Source organism: Zea mays, chromosome 8 (assembly GCF_902167145.1).
Source record: "Zea mays cultivar B73 chromosome 8, Zm-B73-REFERENCE-NAM-5.0, whole genome shotgun sequence".
NCBI classification, from domain to species: domain Eukaryota; kingdom Viridiplantae; phylum Streptophyta; class Magnoliopsida; order Poales; family Poaceae; genus Zea; species Zea mays.
The window spans coordinates 58,484,673-58,508,030 of NC_050103.1; the positions used below are offsets into that span (position 1 = coordinate 58,484,673).

General features: G+C 44.0%; 1 protein-coding gene across 1 annotated transcript; it reads right to left on the bottom strand.

Moving 5' to 3' along the window:
• Positions 1–22,130: 22,130 nt before the first annotated feature.
• On the bottom strand, positions 22,131–22,723 carry LOC100277086 (uncharacterized). Its single transcript, NM_001150751.2, has one exon. The coding sequence runs from the start codon at positions 22,511–22,513 to the stop codon at positions 22,202–22,204; it is 312 nt and encodes a 103-aa protein (NP_001144223.2). The 5' UTR covers positions 22,514–22,723; the 3' UTR covers positions 22,131–22,201.
• Between the last annotated feature and the right edge of the window lie 635 nt (positions 22,724–23,358).

A 23,358-nucleotide genomic window follows, 5' to 3' on the forward strand; every position in this document is an offset into this window, starting at 1 on the left:
TTCGCCAACCGAATGTGTTCATCAGCCCCATAGGTATGGTTGACTACGACCTCATCATCGTCCCCGTTCTACTGATGGCGCTGCCTATGTCGATTCCTATTTGACTTCTCGATCCACTCTAGCGAAGCCCATATCTCACACAAAGCCTTGTAAGCCTGCGACCGGTGTTCCATCCATGGAAGAGTTACCTGCATCTAAGCGTTAGCACAAAATTACATTCGGAGAAGAAAACATATACCCCCAAATTTAGGGTGTTACAAACCTATCCCCCTTAAAAGAATCTCGCCCTCAAGATTCAAGGTTGGCCAACAAAGAGTTCGGGATACTTGGCCATCAGATCATCTTCACGCTCCCAAGTTGCTTCTTCCTCAAAGTGGTGACCCCACCTAAATTTGCACATTCTGATAGTGTTCCTCCGGGTGACCCTGTCTGCAGTCTCAAGAATCTATGTTGGCTTCTCTATGTAGGTCAAGTCTTCTTGGACTTCCAGACCTTCCACTGGAAACTGCTCCTCTGGCACACACAGACACTTCTTCAATTGAGACACATGAAAGACATCATGCACCACTGACAAATCTTCTGGCAAACTGAGCTGATAGGCCACTTCTCCATGCTTCGCGAGAATTTGATACGGACCAACATATCGGGGTGCTAGCTTGCCTTTGACCCCGAACCTTCTGAATCCTCTGATAGGCGATTCCTTCAGGTAGACAAAATCTACCACTTCAAAACTCAGCTATCTCCTTATCGTGTCTGCATAACTTTGCTGCCTTGATTACGCTATCTTCAGGTTCTCCCGAACCATCTTGATGTTCTCTTCGGCTTCGAGCAGAATGTCTGGCGCAAACACTTGCTTTTCTCCAGGCTGATCCCAATGCAACATAGTTTTACAACTCCTCCCATAAAGCGCCTGAAACGATGACATCTTCAAGCTAGCCTGGTAACTGTTGTTATAGGAGAATTCTGCATAAGGTAATCTCTTGTCCCATCTAGACTGATCTTGCAACACGCAGGCTCTCAACATATCTTCGAGAATTTGATTAGTTCTTTCAGTCTGACCGTCTGTCTGTGGATGATAAGCTAGACTGAAATTCAAATGAGTACCCAAAGCTTCATGCAACTTCTACTAGAAATGAGAGGTGAACTGCGTTCCTCTGTCTGACACTATCTTCTTTGGCACACCATGAAGACAAACGATCCGGGACATGTACAGCTCCGCTAATACTACACTGTTGTAGCTAGTCTTGACAGGTATGAAGTGGGCTGACTTGGTCAAGCGGTCCACCACTACCCAAATGGAATCATAGCCGGCTTGAGTGCGAGGCAACCCGACTATGAAGTCCATCCCGATTTCATCCCATTTCCACTGAGGAATTGACAACGGCTGCAACAACCCGACTGGCTTCTGATGTTCTGCCTTAATCCTCTGACAACTATCACATATAGCCACATGCTCTGTGATCTTCCTTTTCATTTCGTACCACCAGAATTTTTTCTTCAGATCCTGATACATCTTTTCACTTCCAGGATGTATGGAATAAGCTGTCTCATGAGTTTCCTTGAGGATCAACTCCCGAATGGACTGAACATTGGGAACACACAAGCGGTCCTTGAACCATACCACACCTTCTACATCTTCCCTAAAATCTTTGCCTTTTCCTTCTAGAATCAGTTGCTGGAGTTCATTGATCTTCTCATCATTCTCCTGTGCTTATTTGATTTCCTGCTCTAAGGTGGGTTCTAATTCAACTGTTACTCCTCGCGTGTTATTCAGAAATCCGAGGCTCAACTTGTCAAATTCTTTGGCCAACTCATAAGGCATCGGGTGAGCGACCATCATACCGACTTGACTTTTCCTGCTTAAAGCATCTGCTACCACGTTCGCTTTGCCTGGATGGTAGTGAATTTCCAATTCATAATCTTTGATTGACTCTAACCATCTTCGTTGTCTCATATTCAGCTCCGACTGGGTGAATATGTACTTTAGACTCTTGTGGTCTATATAAACATCACACTTCTGCCCGTACAGATAGTGCCTTCATGTCTTCAGTGCATGAACCACTGCCGCTAACTCCAGATCATGGATTGGATAATTCTTTTCATGAACCTTTAGCTGTCGGGACGAGTAAGCCACAACTCTTCCCTCTTGCATCAATACACATCCCAAGCTAGTGTAGCAAGCATCACAATACACCAAGAAGGGCTTGTGCACATCAGGCAAGACTAAGACAGGCGTTGTAGTCAACTTCTCTTTTAGTGCTTCAAAGGCCTCTTGGCACTTCTGGGTCCACTTGAACTCAACTTTGTTTGCTAACAAAGCTGTCATCTGTCTCGAAATCTTTGAAAATCCTTCAATGGACCGCTGATAATGTTCGGCCATTCCAATGAAGCTCTTGATTCCTCGAGCATCTGTTGGTGCTTTCCAGTTCAGAATGTCTGCCACTTTGTTCGAATCCACAACCAATCCATCTTTGTTTATAATGTGACCCAAGAACATGACTTCATCAATCCAGAACTCGCACTTGCTCAACTTTGCATACAGCCGGTGCTCTCGCAATCTCTGCAACACCGTCTTTAGATGATCCACATGCTCCTCCTCACTTTGAGAATATATGAGAATGTCATCAATGAATACCACCACAAACTTGTCAATATAATCCATGAATACACTGTTCATTAGATTAATGAAAAAGGTCGGCGCATTCGTCAGGCCAAAAGACATAACGGTGAACTCATACAACCCATACTTAGTAATACATGCCGTCTTCGGGATGTCCGAAGGTCGGATCCTGAGCTGGTGACAACCTGACCACAGATCTATCTTTGAAAACAAGCTGGCTCCTCTCAGCTGATCCAGCAGATCTTCTATTCTGGGCAAGGGGTACTTGTTCTTGATTGTGACTTCATTCAGAGCTCAGTAATCAATGCACATCCTCCTAGTGCCATCCTTCTTCTCCACGAACAGGACATGGCGGCCTAAGGTGAGGTAGTTGGTCTGATATAACCTTTCTTTGACAGCTCATCTATTTGCTTCTTGAGCTCAACCAATTCTAGTCTAGATACCCTATAGGCTCTTTAGATATGGGGGGTGCTAGGAATAAGCTCTATGGCAAACTCAACTTTCCTCTCAGGTAGCATACCTGGTAAATCTTTAGGCAATACATCCAGAAACTCTGACACAACATTGATACTCTTGAGTGGATCTGCCTCCTTGCTATCAATAGCCATCTGATGACAACCTCCTTTCCTTGGCTCGGGTGAGACTAGCTTAGTCACCACTTCTTCTCCCACTGGGGACACCAATTTCACTGTCCTCTTATTACAACTGATAACTGCTTGGTACTTATCTAGCCAATTTATCCCTAGGATAACATCTATTCCCTGAGTACCCATCACTATGAGGTTAGCGGGAAACTCTATCCCCCTTATTTCCACACTTACATTCAAGCAAACTCTATCGGCTCAAACATTACCACCGGCTGAATCAATTTGAATTGGTGTTGATATGGTAGTTATTGGAAGATTATGCGCCTCTACCCATGATGTAGTAATAAATGAATGTGTTGCTCCAGTATCAAATAACACTTCTATAAGATGGGATTCGACTGGAAACATACCTACTATCATGCCTGGTGTTTCCTGGACGGCTTCAGCCTCCAAATGGTTTAGTCTCCCATGGTTGTAACGTGTCTGGATGCGATTGCCTGCTCCTGGCTGAGACACATTCTGCTTTGCTTGGGTACTGGGGCCTGACTACTGCTGAGCTACCTTCTTTGGACAATGCATTGCCCAACGGCCTTGCTCTCCACAATAGAAACATGCTCTGCGTCCTCCTTGCACTGGGGCTGCTTGACTGCTCTGGTTGGTTGCTGGGGCAGGAAGACGAGGTGCCTGCTGATTCTGCCTCTGGAACTGACTTCCTCCTGTGTGACTGTTCTAGCGATACTGCTGCTGATGCTAAGGGTACTGCCTCTAAAACTGCTGCTGAGGCGGGCGCTGATTCTACTTGAATTGTTGAGGTGGGTTGCCTGAGAAACGGGGGCGATTGTTGCTCCCAGGCTGAGGTCCACCAATCTTGCGCTTGTGATCCTCCATCTCCTTGCACTTCTTCTCTGTCATGATTGCTTTGTCGGTCAGGTGCTGAAATATGGGGAAGGTATGGTTCATCAGCTGATAGTGCAGGGGATCGACTAATCCTATCAAGAAATGATACTACCTCTTGGCATCTGTGTTGAAACCTTTAGGAGCATAGCGAGACAGCTGCAGAAACCTGTCTCGGTACTCACTGACTGACATGGGCCCTTGCTTGAGCGCCAGAAATTCCTCTTTCTTCACTGTCATCAGACTTGCTGGAATGTGATACTGATAGAAATTATCTCTGAATTCCTCCCAAGTGATGTAACACCCCAGGTGTTACCAAGGCCCTGACTCCCTGCTTACACTTATGGCTTGTTATCACATGTGTTTAAGTAGAGGAGAGGGAGCCCCAAAACCTTGGAAACCAGGGATTAACTAAGAAATGTTAATGACAAAAGCTTTATCCAAACATTTTGAGCAATTGTTACCTTGAGCAAGAGAAGATTAAACCCAAAACCCTAGTTTAAGGGAAGGGTTAAGCAATTGTGCAAATCATGAGTTCACCCTTAACCAAAGTTTAAGTACACATAAAATCTATAAAATGCAGAGGGGAAACAATACAAAAAGGCCCCTTAAAGACCCCAAATCCATTCATTAAGTAGAGAGCACACTAGAGCTCTCTAATCTTCTCCAAGTCAAAAATAAACCCTAATCTAAAGATTAGGCGTGTTCACTTAGTAAATAGCGCCAAAACCACTTGGTCTGAATACCAAAAAGGAGCCAAACCACCTAAGGAACCCACTAGAAAAATTTGAACTCAAGCCAAATTCGTTTGACATGATTTGATATCACTTTTGTCTCGGGTTGAACAGTGAGACAACCCAGATTTGGCGTCCACATATCTCCCTAGCGAGGGCATATCTCCCATTGGAACTCACATACAAGAGATAGCCCTAGGTGCCAGGAAGAGGTCTGCGCAGGATTTTTGCCAAGATTCGCACGTTTGCGATCTCAGCAAGCGTTTGAACAAGGGCAGAAACACACCTCCACGTGTTCGACACGCCCTGACCTCGCCAGAGCACGCCCGGCGCCCGACCCCGCGCGCCCCGCGCCGTGCCAAGCCAATCCCGTGCCACTGCCCGCGCTCGCGCCTGTAAAGCCAGCCAAGGCTTCAACCGTACGCCCCCGCTCGCTCTCGACCTCGCCGGAGCGCAAGATCACCGGCGTTTGCCGTGCACACGGCGTGCCAGCGGCCGCCCGAGAACCCACCACCGTAGGCCGGCCAACCGAGCCATTACCAGCCCTGTCCGACCCTTGAGAGAGAATCTGCGTGCCTCGGTGAAGCTCCCAGAGCGAGGAATCGAGCTCTGCCTCGCCGGAGACACCAGATCAAGGTCACCGGACTTCACTCGACCACCGGCGAGCGTAGACCGGGCTCCACGGTGAGCCTTTCTTCAATTCCTTGCACGGGTAGATTCCTTAACACCCCGTGAAGCTTCCCGTGCCCTTGGATTGAACTATATCGTCGTGGATAGGCTGGAGCACCCGCCGCCGACGAGCTCGCCCGCCTGCGCACGTGGACCGGTCGATTCCAGCCGTCGTCGAGCCGTACCTCGTCGTGACCGCAAGGACTTCCCGGAGCCAACCCCGCCATTCGCCTGACCTCCCTCGCCGTCGGTAAGTCGCGCCACCCTTTTTACTTCCGTAGGTACTGTTCAAAAGGGGGGAGGGACCTCGGGGAAGAAGGAAAAGAAGTCAGGGGGGTTTTTGAATGGTTAGAGACTCAAGTGAATAGTGGCGCAGGGGCATAAGTTTAAGAGTTGGTATAGAAAAAAAACCCAGGGTCCTCGATGTAAACTGGTTTTCCAGAAAACCTTTTAAACATTTCTCACTTAAATACAAACATAGCTTGTAAAATCCATAACTTCAGTTTTATTTGGCCAAATTTAGTCAAACCAATTTTGCTAGATTCTAAATAATGTGAACTACTTAGGAAAAATACAAAACATCCTAAGTATTGCAGAAGATTTTAAAGTTTTGAATTAAATAGTAAACTGGCCAAAAGCTAAATAATAGAGGGAAAAATAGCTACACTGTTAGACTGGGGTTAAGAAAAATCAGAGAAGTACTTAACCACTCCCTAAGGTGTTTAAAAATAGTACACCCCTCAGTACACCAAATTAAGGTAGGGTTTATCATTCAAACTCATTTTGTCTCAAAGTTAAAGAAAATACAAAAGGTAATTTAAAATAAGAACCAGGGAGCAACCACATTTTTGCTAGCTCACTTATTTAACATAGTTCACTAGAAAATTTTATTAGACCCTCTGTTAGTACAAAAGAAATGCATTACCTTTTATTTTATGAAAACAATGAAAACTTAGGAAAATCATAGAAAAATAATCCTGATAAGAAACCACCCCAAGCCTTGGGATAACTCATAATATGTTATTAAGAACCTAGGAAAAATGTAAGTTCTGTTGTTTGAAAATTTTCATATAGCAAGTTAGTTATAAGTACCTTTTTGGCATTAAACTTTAGAAAATCACAACTAAATATTCAGTAGGCCTTTTTCTGTGATTTTTAAAACAAAGACCTATTATTCCCTAGGAATCTTGGTAAAAATGAAGGTTGAACCAGAAACCCCACAGAAACTAGAGCTATAGTGTAAAGTGTCCTTTTACCCTTACTTTTGTTAATTTTGCACAAGTAGTATCTAAATTAATTTCAACCTCAAACTTCTAGAATAACCCACAATGGTAAATGTTTACCCACTGTAATTTTTATGACATTTTTGAAAAATGTTAACTGACCATGATAGTTCAAAAATGCTTAAGTAGAAGCACAATGGAGAGAAAAAGGAAAATATAGGGAGAATTGGATAATGTACAACCAAAACCTTCCAGGGATCCCATGGAACATAAAAATATAATTAAAGAATGTAAGTTAATTCAAAAATTCCAAAGGTGAAAGTATAAAACCCTTAAGTATACCCAAAAGAAACCCTAGAGTCTCACCAAACTTAGTACTATTTTACTATGCATGGCCTTTACAAATTACCATGTCATTAATTTGCTTCTATCTTATTCATTGCATTCGATAGACTGTAATCTCGCTGACGGGGAGTACATCCTCGCTCCGGAGCAAGGAGTTGCTCAGTAGGTAGCCCCGGAGCCAGCACCAGAGTCTGCCATCGAGGATCTGCCTGCCTCAGCTTTGGAAGACAAGCCCCGGTTTTATGCATAACCTACTTATTATGCTATTTTACTACACTTATTGTTTGTAGGTTTGAAATGTGCACTTAAGTGTAGGAGTTGTTTAGAACCTTAGTTGCATGAACTCAGGTTTTTCCCTTGTGATGGATACTAGTATGCTAGGTCGAGTAGCTGCTTTACTAATTAGGGATCTCGGTAGAAGTCGAGTGATTTTTCTAGCACTCGTGCGAGGTCAGGAATTGGTTGTATCCATTTTCATATCATAATGATGATGGTCTGTGGACAACGATCCATGGGGATTGGTAGTCTACGAGATGGAAATTGGAATAAGGATTAAGGTATGGTACCGTGTGTCAAGCATTTGAACGTACTAAACACATGCCGAGAAATATGGTAAATTGGTAAGCCTAGTACCTGAGTGAACCTGCCCGCAGACTTTACCCCTCACGCGACCTGAGACGTGGTCTCCCATTCCGGTTATGGTGGGTACAAGTGCGGTCACTGCACGACGGCAGTCGGGGTCAGTGCGGCATTGTACGCCAAGGCGATGAGCCCTGATCTGTTGACGGGGAATCGATGGGGACGGTTGATTGTGTGTGGGGACGGAGTGCCTCGCCACGTCGTGTGTTTAGGTTTACCTTGCAAGGTTGAAACTCGATTCGAATCATCTACTTCTCGCAGCTAATGAGACTGCTTGATCCATGCTGCTACATTGAGTAACAAGTGGAAATGTGTTGATTTGGCAAAAGATGTTGAATGCTAAATGCTTGATACCATGTATGATTAGATAGGTACACATTTAGTCTTAAGAGAGTCACACTAAAACCTGAAAAAGCTAAAACTTGATTTTAGACTCAGCTAGTGCTTTTGGCAAAACAAACCCCTCAACCAAACAGGTAGAGGAGTAGACTCCTCACACCGGGTATGTCTAGCTGAGTATTAGTATACTCAGCCTTGCTTGTGGCATAATTTTTGCAGGTACCTCCTTGATTTAGTTGATGGTGTGACTTGGCCTTCATCCCTACCACCAGGATAGATGGTCGAGAGGGTTATTGCTTCCGCAGGAGAGGACCAGGAGGAGTAGCATGGCCAGGCTTCGCCATGATTACTCGGTTTTCTCCGTTAGTTATTTCCGCTGCATTAAAATTTATGGTTATTATTTCTGAAACTCCGATAATGTAATCACTAATGATACTTATTAACTTTGTGGTATTATGCTTTATTTTATTTCTTTGTGCCTCACCTTCGAGTGAGCTAGTGGTATTCGATCCTGGTAAGTGGCTTTATCGGACTAGATCCGAGGGACTGACGGGTTATTCCTGTTTAACTGTGTTGCTGCCCTTAAGGGTGCGACTTGGGCACTTAAGCTGGAATAATTCGGGCGGTTCCGCCATAAGTGATGGTGTCGGGGTTGGCATGGGTGGCGAGGTAAGACTCCCACCAAGACTGAGCTGCTCCCCTCAACAGACGGGGAGCATACAGAACCTTCTCTCTGTCATCACACTGAGCGGTGTGCAACTCCCGCTCCACGGTACGCAGCCAATCTTCAACATCCATGGGGTCAACAGAGTGAGCGAACACTGGGGGATGACCTCTCATGAATTCAGCATGCTTATCTCTAGGCATCTGAGGCATCTGCACTTGCATCTGAGGTTGAGGTGGGGGCCACTGCTGTTGCACTTGCTGCATGGCGACCATAGTCTGACCAATCGCTTGGACTGCCTGAGTTTGCATCAGAAACATCTGCTCTATTGTCATCGGGGGCGGTGGTGCCAACTGCTGCTGAGGTGCCTCATCTTGCGGTGCCTGCTGCTCCTGCTGAGCACGCCTCCCTCCTCTGTGCCTGTTGTCTGACATCTGCAGAATGCAATCACACTTTAGAACTGATCTTGCAAATTTTGCAGCATAAGAAAAGAGTATAGAATTCTTCCGCAATACTGAACAGACAAGCATCTTCACTGACTTCCAACACAGACAAACACAACTTCTCAGATAAAGAGGAAAGTAGAATAAATGGCTTCCCAACTGGATAACTAATTTTATTAACATTAACAGGTAAACCAAGGTGCAGGGGGTACCCACACTCTGACAACAGTCATTACAAAGAACCAAATCCATCATAGTTCATCATGACAAGCATAAAAACACAGGATAAGGAAACTACTCTGCCTAACTAAGACTAACCGAGAACAAGACTAAGACTTCTATTTTAAACATTAATTACAAGATCCAACGCTGACGATCTATGGTTCTAAATTTATCCTGGTCCTGCAGTCGGGGTTGCCATAGACATGGTGTCCACGTTGAGGTGAGCGGTACGTGTGCTGAGTCCCGACGGGGGTGGGAACGCCATCTGCTAGGTGACGGCGCTCCACGCACTCAGCCCGCAACTGGGCGATCTCAGCATGAGCCCTACTCAGCTTGTCTAAAGTGTGGTACAACTTCGTGTTTAGCACGGCGGCTAGGTTGACTGTGCTGCTCAACCTAGGATTGTCCTCACCAACAGGTGAGACAATCACGCCTCCTGTGCTGCCAGGTGGATGGCGGGGGTAATACCTCAGGTCGAGACCATCGGCCACCCTATCGAGCACTGAGCAGTAGTGCGAAAGCACACGCCGTGCGGCATCTTGCATGGCCGCCTTAGTTGAGTCCCGCTCAGAGATAGAATAATGCTCTGAGCAGACCTCCGCACCCAGAAGACTATCCTCCGGACGGTGCACCAAATAAGTCGCCTCCCTGCGGTCCGGGTATGCCCCACGACTGTGCTGGAATACTACACAACGATACTCGATGGACCAGGTGCGTCGGTCGAGTGCCTGACACCGCAAGGTGTCGAGCGCATCGTGGAAGTGACACCCGCGAGCGGCGTCACGAGTGATGGGTCGAGCAACCCATTCCTCCAGCTCCTGCTCCTCTGAGAGGTCGGTGCTGTGGCTCGAGCTGCTGTCGTCGCCTCCCTCGTCAGGGTCTCCTCCAACAGCTACTCCAGCGACCGTGACGCCCAGTGGTGGTGCAGGGGCGCCTCCAGCGGGGGCACAGAAGAGCAGCGCCTCGCAGACTCTACCTCCTGCTGAGGCGAGGAAGAAGAGCCCTGCTGCTCCAACTCCTATCGCTGATGCTCCTGCTCCTCGTGCAGGCGGTGGTGCAGCCTCTCCAAATGGCTGGACTGACCAGTCACCGGACGACAAAGTGGACGCTTCGTGAGACAAGAGGGCAAGAAAGGAACAACTGACTTCCATGTTGTGTGTCTAAGACGAACCATCTACAAAAGACACAGTAAGCATAAGAGTAAGAACAGAACTAGTATGACCAGCAAGTAAACCATAAAAAATTAGGAAATAGAATAAAACAAAATTTTCAGCAAGGTATTATATATATAATAAACATAGAATTGGTTGAGATGACCAACTTTTGAAATGACATCAAGATCACGGTGAAAATAGGGGCCTATAATCCTTAGAATGACCATTCTACTCTAGGTTAGCGGTCCTATAGTCATCACAGCTTTGATACCACTTATGTCACACCCAGTTTTTAGAAGGCAAACCGAATGCGAACCATGTACGTGCCAGGATCAGCAATTCACGTACACAACAGTTATATAACCGGACATCATCACACAATGCTCGAATAATAACATAAAAGAGGGCAATAGTCGATTATATCATGATGTCTGAGACATCCACATAGTCATTAACATATATCAAAGTGCGAAAATGGAACGTAGCTAAACTCGGCCTTCACAGGCAGCCGACTGGGGGTTTGCCGCTAACCCACGCCTAGAACTCATTGTACTCTTGGAACTCCTGGAAATCTTCCACCACGACTTCATCTTCTCCTGAGTAGTGGTTGCAATGTGGACAACCTGGGGGGGGGGTTTGGTGTGTAAAGCAAGGGTGAGTACACATCAACATACTCAGCAATTGTCCCATTTGACTATAGTGGACTAGCTTTATGTGGGGTTAAGGTCAAGCAGTTGCTTTTAGTTGGTTAGGTAATTATTACTAGTAGAGAGCTAGGTTTTAGCATTAACCCAAGTTGTTAACCCAAAAATACTCCTTCCAAACGGAAAGAATACCCGAAACCATAATCATAATCATAATAGAAACCAACATTATCCTCATCATCATCTGTGAACAAAGCATCCCTGATCAATGTGTCTCTAATCAATGGAGCTCCCAAGGTCGCTCATAACCGCGAGCACGACTGATATATCAATTTCATAACACTCTGCAGAGGTTGCACACTTTACCCACGAGCCGTGATTCCTTTGCATTGGGCCGATCAAACCCTTAAACACTACCAAGATGAATAGGCAAGGTTTCACTATGTAGCCTTTACAAAGGTTCTCTGAGGCTGTAGTCGCACGTTAGGTTTCCTAAATGTACTGCACCCCTCCCTAAGGGGCAAACCACCCTCGGCAGAGCGAGCCGCATATACCGAGCCCCATTGACGGCACGACGGTGAAGCGAACTGCACCTCAGTACCTCAAATTATTTAGCTAAGGGCGTCCCGTACCACCCTCATGGTTGTACTGTTTCCCTTGGTGGTCATCCAACGAGCCAGTCCTTACGGAGAGGCCCTCGAGAAACCGCTTGAGTCCCCTTAAATGTCATAATATCATCATCATAATCAAAAGGGAAAACAACGTATCATAAATAATCTCATCATGTTCATTGATTGGGGTGAAGCACTAGCATAGAGATAAACCACAATAATCCAACCCACATAGGTAAACAAGGACATGATAAACAAAGCTAGTCAATCCTTAGGTATGAATTGTGTAAATGTGGGGAGTGAATTATAAAATGAGTAGGACATAGATGGGTCAAGGGACACTTGCCTTCACCAACTAGCTGCTGCTCAGGGTCTTCACCTACAACTCCTTCAGACTCCACCAACGAACTGTTATCTATACGAGTTCAAACATACATTCCACAAACATAATATAAAAAGAACAATACACCACGCAGTAGAACACAACAAATAAGTAGACGCTTGGCACAGGGCTTGTATCTACGACTATGCGAGAAAGAGAAAACAACAGTCGAGGCTAGGGTCGAAGGACGATTATGTTAAGCAGCTATGGATTAAAATACTTGTCTAAACATAACCATATTAATTTGATAATCGTGCTATGCATCAAATAAAGTTATGCTACATGCTTAATTATTATAAACAACTCAAGGTAAATTTAAAAGGATTGTCGTGTGGCGAAGCGCACGACGGCACACGTGAACTAAACTGAAAATTGGGACGAGTTGTCGCGCGACGAGGCGTGCGACAGCACACACGAACTAAGCTGAAAATAAAATGAGTCGTCGCGTGGCGAAGTGCGCGACACAACACTTAGATTAAACTGAAATTAAACGAATTGTCATGCGACGGAGCGCGGAAAGAAACACTTGAATTAAATATGAGAATAACTTAAAGCGTCGCGCGACGAAGCGCACGACGACATACACCACTTAAACTGAATTTAAAACAAAACGTCGCGTGACTAAACGCGCGACACAACACATTAAATAACCTGAAATTAAAATGAATCGTCGCGCGACGAAGCGCGTGACACAGCACGCTAATAAATCTAAATTTAAACCGGATCATCGCGCGATAAAGTTTGCGACTCAACACATAAATTAAACTAAATTTAAAACTAATTAAACTAAATTTAAAACTAATCAAACTAAATTTAAATGCCGCACGCAGGAATGGGACGACGCGCACGGGGACGCGCTGCGCGCGCCGGGGGCCGCACCGGGGGCACCGTCGAGGGCGCCGCCGGTACAGGGCCGCGCGGGGGTGGGACGGCCAGACGGGGAGGTGCCGCGCCGGGGAGGGTCATGGGGGCGAGGGGCGGTGGCCGGCCAGGGGGCCACGCTGGGGGAGAGACGTGCGGGGCAGGGCGGGCAGGGACCGCACCGGCGGGGAGGGCTGCGAGGGGCGGCGGCCGGCCAGGGGGCCACGCGCGGCGATGGGGAGAGAGGGAGAGGGAGAGGAGAGGGGTGGGGAGGGGAAGGGAAGGGGGAGCTCTCCTCGGGGCTCGACGATCGGCGGTAACCATTCACCGGATCACACCTTGGGCAAGGGAGATGGAAGAGAGGTAGAAGAGAGGAAGAGGGAAGTTGCTGTGCGGGAAAAGAAAATGAGAGAGGGAGGGGGTGGGGGTACGCACATGGGGGGAGGAGGCGCCAGGGGCCGGGCCGATAACCCACTGCTCGCACTAAACTCTAAATGGCATTAAATCGCGAATCGAAAACCAAAACGAGATGAACACGTGATTAGACACAACATTAGACAAAAGAAATATGCTTCGACATGATGCAACGCCCATATCAACTTAGGTTTTTGTTTACACGCGATACAGACACCAGTCTCTATACTGCTTTGAAAATTGTAAGAAGGAATGAAACAGTAAGAGGAAAGAGAGTAACACCTGGATTTGGTGAGTATCGAAGATGAAAAATTATACCCCCCAAATTCAGGGCGTTACAGTGTTTCCAGGGCAACTAGCGTCGATGGCAATCGAAGTAAGTGATCTTTCCACCATGAGCAAGATGGAAGCAATCTGTATCTGAACCACAATATGGACATGTCAATCTACCATGTGTAATCCAACCGGCAAAAATAGCATATACCATGAAGTCATGCACCGACAACAAATACGCAACTCGAAGTTTGAATATATGTTTTTTAAAAACATCGTATGCTTTGACTCCTTCCAAAGCACCTTCAACTCTTCAATCAAGGGTTTTAACATGGCATTGAGTTTCTTTCCAGGATGGTTCGAGCCAGGTATGATTAAACAAAGAAATATAAATTCATACTTCATACAAAGAGAAGGTGGAAGGTTGTATGAAATAACAAAGACGAACCAACATGAGTATGATGATGCCATTTGACCAAAAGGTGTGAAGCCATCGGTCGCGAGTCCGATTCAAACATTCCTCAGTTCAGCTGCAAAGTCTGGATCAAATATGTCGAGAGCCTTCCAAGCATCCCCATCTGAAGGGTTGTCACACCCGGTTCTGGGGGCAAAACCGAATGCATAGCATATGTGGGCCAAGATCCATTTTCCACACATATGTTGACGTCACAAGTGTAATATATTAAAAGACAATGCAATAAAGGCGTAAAAGGGAGTAGAGTAACTTTATTACATTATCCAGAACATTGTATCTTAACAAGTATCATAATCAAAGTACGACGAAATTAAACATGGACACTCTTCCACAGGATGGTGACTGGCGCATCGTTAGACTCAAAATTCATCAACGTCATCTGCGAAGTCTTCGTCATCACCCTCTGATCAAAATATTAGCAAAGGTGAGCTCACTTATGGCCAGGGCTCAGCAAGTGGGGGAAATAATGCAAAGTTAACAAGGTAGGCTATGGATAAGCGGTAAGCATTTTAGTTGGTCAATATTTTATTAGCAACACATGTCTTACTACTTGTAAGTGTGTCCCAAATATCCCCATTAATCAAAGGCATAAGATTATATCAAAAACACTTAAGTGAAATTACTTAACATGAGCTACCACCAAACCACTGCCGCCCCTCTAGCCCATATTTCAGGAAGGGTTGCTAAGCACTAAGTCTATAGAGCTAATTACCAAAGCCAGAGCCATTATAGCACTCGTGGTTGCACTGTTATCCTAGGTGGTCACTCCATGTTCCATTTAATACAAAATGTTCTTGTTTAACCATCGGGTTAACATCATAATAAAAACTTCATTTCCGGAACATATTATCATTAAAAGAGTGACATCGTATTTATCAAGTTGAGCAATAGCAAAAATTGCTAAGCATAGCATTTATCCCAAGGTAATTCAAGGAATAGGGTTGGTATTTCTAGGAAATCCTTATTTAGGCAAATCCCATCAAATTATGCAATATCTAAAAAGTAAACATCATTATATGCATTATTTGGGTACAAATAGAAATGCAGAGGGAGAATCCACTTGCCTTGATCGAACGTGTCCTGTGGGTCGTCCTCGAACGAGTTTGGTTCGCCTACCCCACAGTCAACTTCTAATCATCGATACACGTATCGTACATACAAAAGAATACGTACGCCAAATAAATAAACATACACCATTACATGGGTAATCATTCACCATTACATAAACATTCATATATCACACAACTATACTCATAAATATGTCTAAAACATAAATATTTTATTAATCCACTACATTCTCCACTTTGAGTTATCATTGGTGAAAATATGAGCAGGTGACTACGAAGCTAGTTTATCTAGTATAACATAGATAAAATGACTTAACAAACTTTACAGAAAATAATTATTAATTATTTGCTTTACTACTAATAATAGTCTTTTGTGTTTTATCCTTTCCTTTCTAAATAGAAGTTGTATGTATTGCTAAAATGTTTATTTATAAATTACATAACACTAATATTCCAAGAATTAATGTAGATTACTAATTTTGGACTTTAGTAACATAATCATGGTTATTTTGAAATAAATAGATATTTTACTAATCTTAGTGAATAAGAGATATGCGTATGAACACAAATATCATGATTAGTGAAAACCTACATCTTAACCTGATCAAGAAGATGGGGCCTAGTACCTCTTTTAATTTCGTATATCAGTAAAACTATACTTAAACATCTACTAATATAATATTGTTTTATGCGCTAATATGAGAAGTTAGTCAAAAACGATTCTAGTACTTAATCACAAAATTAAATAATCGTAACATAACATATGTATTTTTCAAATTATAAAAATAATGTCCATAATCAAAATACTATTGCCGGGGTTGATTCCAAATTACACATATACTTGGGGGGGGGGTAGCACATAAGGTTTTTGGATCTCTTTTACATACATTTGTACTGCAGAAAACACATAATTTTTTTTAGAAATTCGGAGGGCCAAAACGCAAAACTGTCATCTTCTACCTTGAGCTCGTGCTTGTGTGCACAGGGAGCTCAGCTAGGGGAGGGGCGACGGGTGCACAGGGCGAGGCGCGGCTCCGGCGAGGCTAGGCGAGGTCGGGGAGGCGCGGACATCGAGGTGGTTTGGCTCCGGCGAGGCGCGTTGGCGGACACCGGCGAGGTCCGAAGAGCTAATCGCGGGCGCAGAGAGAAGAGCTCCGGATTGGCAAGGGAGAGGAGTGGGGCGAGCTCAGCTGTAGGGGAGAGAAGGGCTCGACCGGTCCTATTCATAGAGTGAGAAGGGGAGAGGAGAGGACGTCGGGGGAGGGGAAGGAACATCCGGCGGCCATTAACGCCATCAATGGCGTTAGCCTTAACTTCGGCCATTACCAGCTTGAAGGAGAGGGAAGTGCGGGAGGGAGAGGAGGAGATGGCGGTGGCCGTTTCTGGCGCGGGGACCCGAGCATCCGAGGAGAGGGAGGGGCACGGTTGGCTCGACCGGGGCGGCTCGGCCGGTTGGGCGCGGCCAAGGCACGGCGGCGGCGACGGCCCAAGGAAGAAGAAGGGCGTCTGACAGGTGGGGCCCGTAGGTAAGTGAGAGGGGAAGGGAGGGAGGAGGTGGCGCGGCAGCTGGGCTGCAAATGGGCCAAAATGGCTAGGGTTTGGGTTCGGTCGATTTCTTTTTCTTTTTTTATATTTCATTAGAAATATAAACGAATATATTATTTTTTTATATTTCTAAAAAAACATAACAATTATACCAAAATTATTTATAACTAAATTGCTAAATTTTGGACCAATGTATATATATTAATTAATTGGACTTTCAATATAAAAGAAATTCTACGAAACAACCATAAATCAAATATGAGCAACAAAAAATTATTCTAAGGGCAAATAAAGTCAAACGCTTTGAAGAAAAATTCTTTAATATTATCATCATTAATATTCTCAATGTATTATTTTTAGTTGATGGTTTTGAGGTGTTACAAATCTACCCCCTTAAAAGAATCTCGTCCTCGAGATTAAGGAACTTCTGAGAATAACTGGGGGAATTCTGCTCTGAGTTCATCTTCTCTTTCCCAAGTGGCTTCATCTTCCGAATGATGACTGCACTGAACTTTACACATGTTGATAACTTTACTCCGAGTAATTATGCGAGATGTTTCCAAAATTCTGATAGGGTACTCCGAATAAGTCAAATCTTCATTACACTACATGACGATTCGCTTACAGCGACCTACGGTTGGTTGCTAAAACGGCCTTCAGCGACCTACGGTTGGTCGCTAAAAACTTTTAACGACCCATAAAGAAGGTCGCTGTAAGTGCCGTCGCTAAAGGCTTTAGCGACCGACATCTTTTTAGCGACCGACCGTCCGGTGCTAATATTGTATATTTAGCAACCAACCGTGGGTTGTTGTACTATAGATTTAGCAACCAACCGTAAGTTGTCATACTATAAATTTAGCAACCAACAGAAAGTCGCCCTTTTACAGTTGTTATTAATAATAATATACATTTAATTAAGCACTACAAATCACAGATTTTTATACACAAATCATAAAGACATACACAGTTAATCAGTATACCACAGTCATAGATCCATCACATAAACACAAAAGCACCACAATTATATATTCACAAAAGCATCACAATTATAATATCATTCACAACTAGATAATTTACAGATAGCTAGCTAGATCATTCACAAAAGCTCCAGAGATGATCAGTCACAAAAGCACCACACCGACATCACTCCAGCTTGAAGCAGTTCAAAAGCCCACAACTACATCACTAATGTTTCATATCACTCCAGCTATTGTTCAAAAGCCCACAACTAAATCACTCTAGCTGCTCCAGAGCTGACCAGTCACAAAAGCACCAAAGCTACACTAATACTTCAAGCAGTTCAAAAGTCTTCAGACAACCACTCCAGCTTCTTGTATCCTCCTGTTTTAAGGTACAAGCTTTCTTTGTCCAGAACACCCTAGAAATAAGTACACCAAATTAGTATATTGTTGCTACATTTGCAAATAAAAATACAGTTTTGATGCCTTATCTACCTCCACTAGGCAGTGTTGCAGCCTTATGCACCAACTTCAGCTGGTGCAATCAAGGTTAATCATCATTAAGTTGATGGCTCATATAAATCTAAACATAAACAAGATAAGATATAGACTATTACTTTCTTGTACGACCATGCAACTGACATCATGTAAGCATCAGCCATATACTGATCGCATTTTGATTAGGGAAACATATTGGTCACCTAAAATGGGGCAATAACCCTCTTTCTTGCTCCACACCTTTGTGTCACTATATGTGTGGAGAAACCAATTCACACTTATGTGCACGAAGATTTGTAAGTCAAATCATGAATATAGAGTCCAAATCAGACCGCAGCTACCAAGAATTTTTTGAATAAACACATGCCCAAGTAAAGAAGAGTCAAAATTGATTGGCCCAACCTTTCAGGGTATTACAGTGTACAATGTTTTAGTATTTTAAACTGCACTACTGTAATATCACAGGAACTACAAATGGAGCATTCAATACTACTAGTACAATGACCGTGCTTTGCGACGACACACAAATTATTCAATAAAATATTAGTGGACAATAATTACATGAAAACGAACAATTGGCTTAACACAAAAAATCTTGAATAAATCCGTGTGATGGTGATTGCTCTACTTACTTGGAAGTACTTAGTAAGGGCCTTAGACTTTCCTGCCCGCTTGAAGTGCCTTTTGGGTCAATTACATAGCTCACCTGCAAAATAAGATGTCAAATATACTATCACATGACCATCCCAAAGGATAAACCAGGATCACCAAACACACAATACTACCACAGATCTCACTGCACATGTGGAAGAAGACATGGCCAAAGCAGTATCACTCTTCCTTCAATGCCACACAAAATGTCACTTATTTGTTCTGAACTATCTATTCCAGTGATCTTGCAGGAGCCGCAAAAAGATCGATCACAAACAGTTAAAACATTTGTTTGAAAGGAAATCAGGATAAGCTTCCTAGTGCTCAAGCCATTGCAGTAACAATGAATGCAATGAGAAACCTAAGAAAAATTGGGTGGACTTGTTTAGAACCAGAGAGTAGCAGCACAAACATCATCCCAGTTATAAAAATAGTTATCCATCACGAACAGTGAAACATTTGTTGGTAAGGAAAGAAGGATAAGCTTCCTAGTGCTCAAGCCATTGCAATAACAATGAATGCAATGAGAAATTCTAAGAAAAAACAGTTATTGTTATTTTTATGCCATTTTGTATTTATAATTATTTGGATGAATCACATACATAGAAACGTACCTAATAAGCCTAGCTTTGGCTGCAGCACAGTCAGCCCCTCCATCCTTCTTATCAACGTCATTAACAAAAAGCTTCTTTGTAGGCCTCCTTGTAGGTGATGTGCACGACCTAAAACCAATTGGTTATACTCAAGGTACACAAACAAGCAAGTGATATGAATTAGAAATAATCGAAGAAATGAAGTGTTTGTTGATTTAACCTTTTCTTTGTAGCACTTTGCTAGGTCTAAAGCATTGGATAATTTATTACTGGTGAATCCGCGGGAGGAACCAACTCACTTGTAAGTTTGCTTTTGCTGGCTGCAACTGGTGCCTGTGATTTTGAACATATGTTTGAGACAATAGTAAATTCAATAAAAAAAGAAGCATTTTAGTTCTTCGCTAATGGGTGCGAAAATTAGCTGATCTTATAAACATCAATGTTTCTATTGCTCTCTGGCGTAGTTGGCATCCTAGCATCAAGTATTACTGGCACAGAAGGTGCTGTGGCTGATGCATGAGTAGCATCTGATCCTGTTGATGGAGAAGTCAAAGGCAAGCAGGAATCTCTGGTTGTGGCTGATGTATCGCTATGTCATCGATGACAAAGAAATTCGTACACTCGAGCATCTGAGTATTTTATGTTCTCTAGCTATTCCATGCATGGGTGACCACATCAACATTGTATAGGCCATACTGCAGATGTCCTTTCCTTTCCTACTTAGAAAAATAATATGGGTCTAATTACTTGGTGCCTGCCCACTAATACTTACTAATAGCCTGTGACCCAAACCTAGTACCAACAAATATCTCCTTTCAACATAAAAGTTTGGATCCTACACTATTTTCTCATGCATCTAGCTTGCTCCCGACATACTACTCTTAAAGTCACAACTTATGCCAAAAGGGCATCTCCGCGGCTCTTTTAGTGTGTGAGTAGGCAAGCTCTAGGTAGGTCTTTGTTTCCTTTGTTGTCCTTTCTTTTTTTTCATGTAGGTGATTCTGGTAGGCAGGTATTTACTAAAGCTGCAATAACAGCTCCAAACAAAATTAGTACAAGCACAACATATTACATGGTACAAAGTAGAATTAATGTCTATAATTTAGAGAAATTTATAGTGTGCATATAGACTTTTGTTTTTAAGCTAAATTAGTGGAGGCTCAAAGAGGCAGAAAACAAAGCTGTACGAATCTAAGATGAACCTAGGATATAGAAGGAACCAAAGGAATCCAGCTCTGGTTGGAGAATAAAATGATGAAACAGTGTGTATATGTATATAGTATAGGTTATGAGCAGGTTTATGTCTATCTGTTTGTTGTACTCTGTTTGTTGTAGGATCCTAGTGCACATTGGTAACCACAATTTTAGAAAGATTCACGATGTGAGTACCTCATTTCCACTACAAAATTCAGTTTCTTCAACACATCACGTCCGCTATGGCTCGAGCGACAGATGAACTATGTCAAATCCTGAAATAATGTAGCAAGAGGGTCATATATTCACATACACAACAAAGAAGTGTCGCATTATTAAGATCTATTATGAGAATAAGAGGAAATTTAGCTCAGGATAAAAAAATTCTTTAAATATTAGTCAAAAATTGCCACCTAATTAAACTTGAATATTGTAACTTTGTTGCTGCCATAATGAAATCCATTGTTAATGTGGTGAGAAAAAATCACCACCTAATGATTTTTATTTGCCATGTACATGATCTGTTGCTGGCGCTGTACAACTTTGACTGAAAAAATAATTGTGATAAAATGGAGAAGACTGATGGATGTCGTAAACAAGAAAGTGATTCACATATTTTCAATTGCTACACCAGAACCGATGGAATTAATACTCCCAACCTCAGCTAAAGCATATCATCATCACAGTCTAAGCAAAACCCCAAAGACTGATAAAGAAATCGACGGTCGCAAATATGAATAACATGTCCTAATCCTTGGTCGAGGTCATGAAGAAACAGGAGATGAAGAGAAGGGAAACTAACCTAACCTGCTGCTAGACGCTCGCTCCCAAGCCCGGCAAGAGCAGGCTCAGCCTCGGGGACACCTTTCCTTGCCGCTCGATGGAGAGTGGCGGGGCGTCCACGCACTGGCGACGACGAGGGGGGAGGGGGGGCAGGGCCGGGCCGGTGGCACACCAGTGTCGAGGAGGCCTGCTCAATCGCATCCTGCAGCAAGCCCCCTGTTGTTCTCCTCTAGCACAGCATTCGTACTGCGCAGCTCCACACCCTCCACCGCCAACACATCAGCCCTCTCCTCTCCGCGGCCGAGGGGCGGGGTGGCGTCGTCGACGAGCGGCGGGATGGGGCCGCAATGGGGCAGATGTAGAGCTAGATATCGAGCTGGCTCGACTCGACTCGGTTCAGCTCGAGCTGGCTCGTTATGATAACGAGCCAGCTCGACTCGATTCGTTATGATAACGAGCTGGCGAAGCGACTCGACTCGGCTCGTTTGATAGCTCGGTCTAACTTGATTAACTCGTGAGCCAACTCGTTTTCAAAATTGCCACAAGCCCACAACCATTCATACAGTCATACATACTATCAGATATTACTATTTACAAAATAGCAGCCATCTCAATATCTCATTCACTTAAACAAACAAAAATTTGTATATTGAAATACATGTAGCTAACCATTATAGACTTATAGTTCATAACAGTTTCATTCCATTACACATAATAGTTAGTAACATGGAATGGCAAGGTTCCTAGTATTGCTCCAGTTAACGAAATCGTAGCTCGAAGAGGTACCGCCATACAGGAGACTTAGAGGATTACTCGTTATTACTACTTGGTAAGGCGATGATGCTGGCAAGGGGAATCTCCGAACGGTGCTCAATGACGCTTCTTCAAGTGCACCGATGAGGCACATAGTGGGGAGAAAGCTATGGAAGGAGGTAGAAGAAGGGGGAAAAGATGAGTATCGAGGGAGTTCAGCAGACGTCCCTATACGGAGATGACTCGCCTCGGCTGGATGAGATCCTTTCGTGGCCATTGAATAAACAAGAGCAGACCAGTGGACAGTGGTTGGCTCACACGTCGGCGACGCCGCACACCGGCGCGGCGGCGCCTGCTCTCCTCCACAGGTCCATGGCCACCAGCGCCTGCTCTGTTTTTCTACTCCAGGGGTCCACGGCCACTGGGGCGGCGGCGCTAGGGTTTCGTTTTTGGGGAAACCAGGAGAGAGGGAGAGACCAAGAGGGTGAGTGGGTGAGGCCGTGAGGGTGACCGTGAGGGTCTGAGGGAGAGCCGTCGTGTGAGTTGTGGGCTACTCGATATGGTGTTGGGCCGGTCAAGTGGATGCATTCTAAATGTAACAATCACATGATATGCTAATGTTCATGATGTTATGCTCAAGTTTTAATGGCAGTAACACCAGGGGTGTTACATCCTTCCCCCCATAAAAGAATCTCGTCCCGATATTTAAAAGTTCTAGGGCAAGTAATGGAAAAGGAAACGCGTCATATTTTTATTTCCTTATTTTTGGTACAGGGCAGGGGTGGTATGGGGTTTATTCCTCTATTACAACGAGTGTACATATCTCACAATTTACATGAAGCTAAAAAGCCTGGGAAATTCTTTTCTAAAAAGTCTTGAGTTTCCCAAGTAGCTTCGTATTCTATGTGTTGGTTCCATTGTATCTTATAAAACTTAAGAGTTCTCCTTCGGGTAATTCTGTCCCTTTGATCCAAGACTCGAATAGGATGTTCTGAATATGTCAAGTATGGTTCTAAGGCAACATCCATCACTTCAACGATTCGATCTGGAACCCGAAGACACTTCTTCAATTGGGATACGTGGAACACATTGTGCACTGCAGACAATGTTTTGGGTAATTGG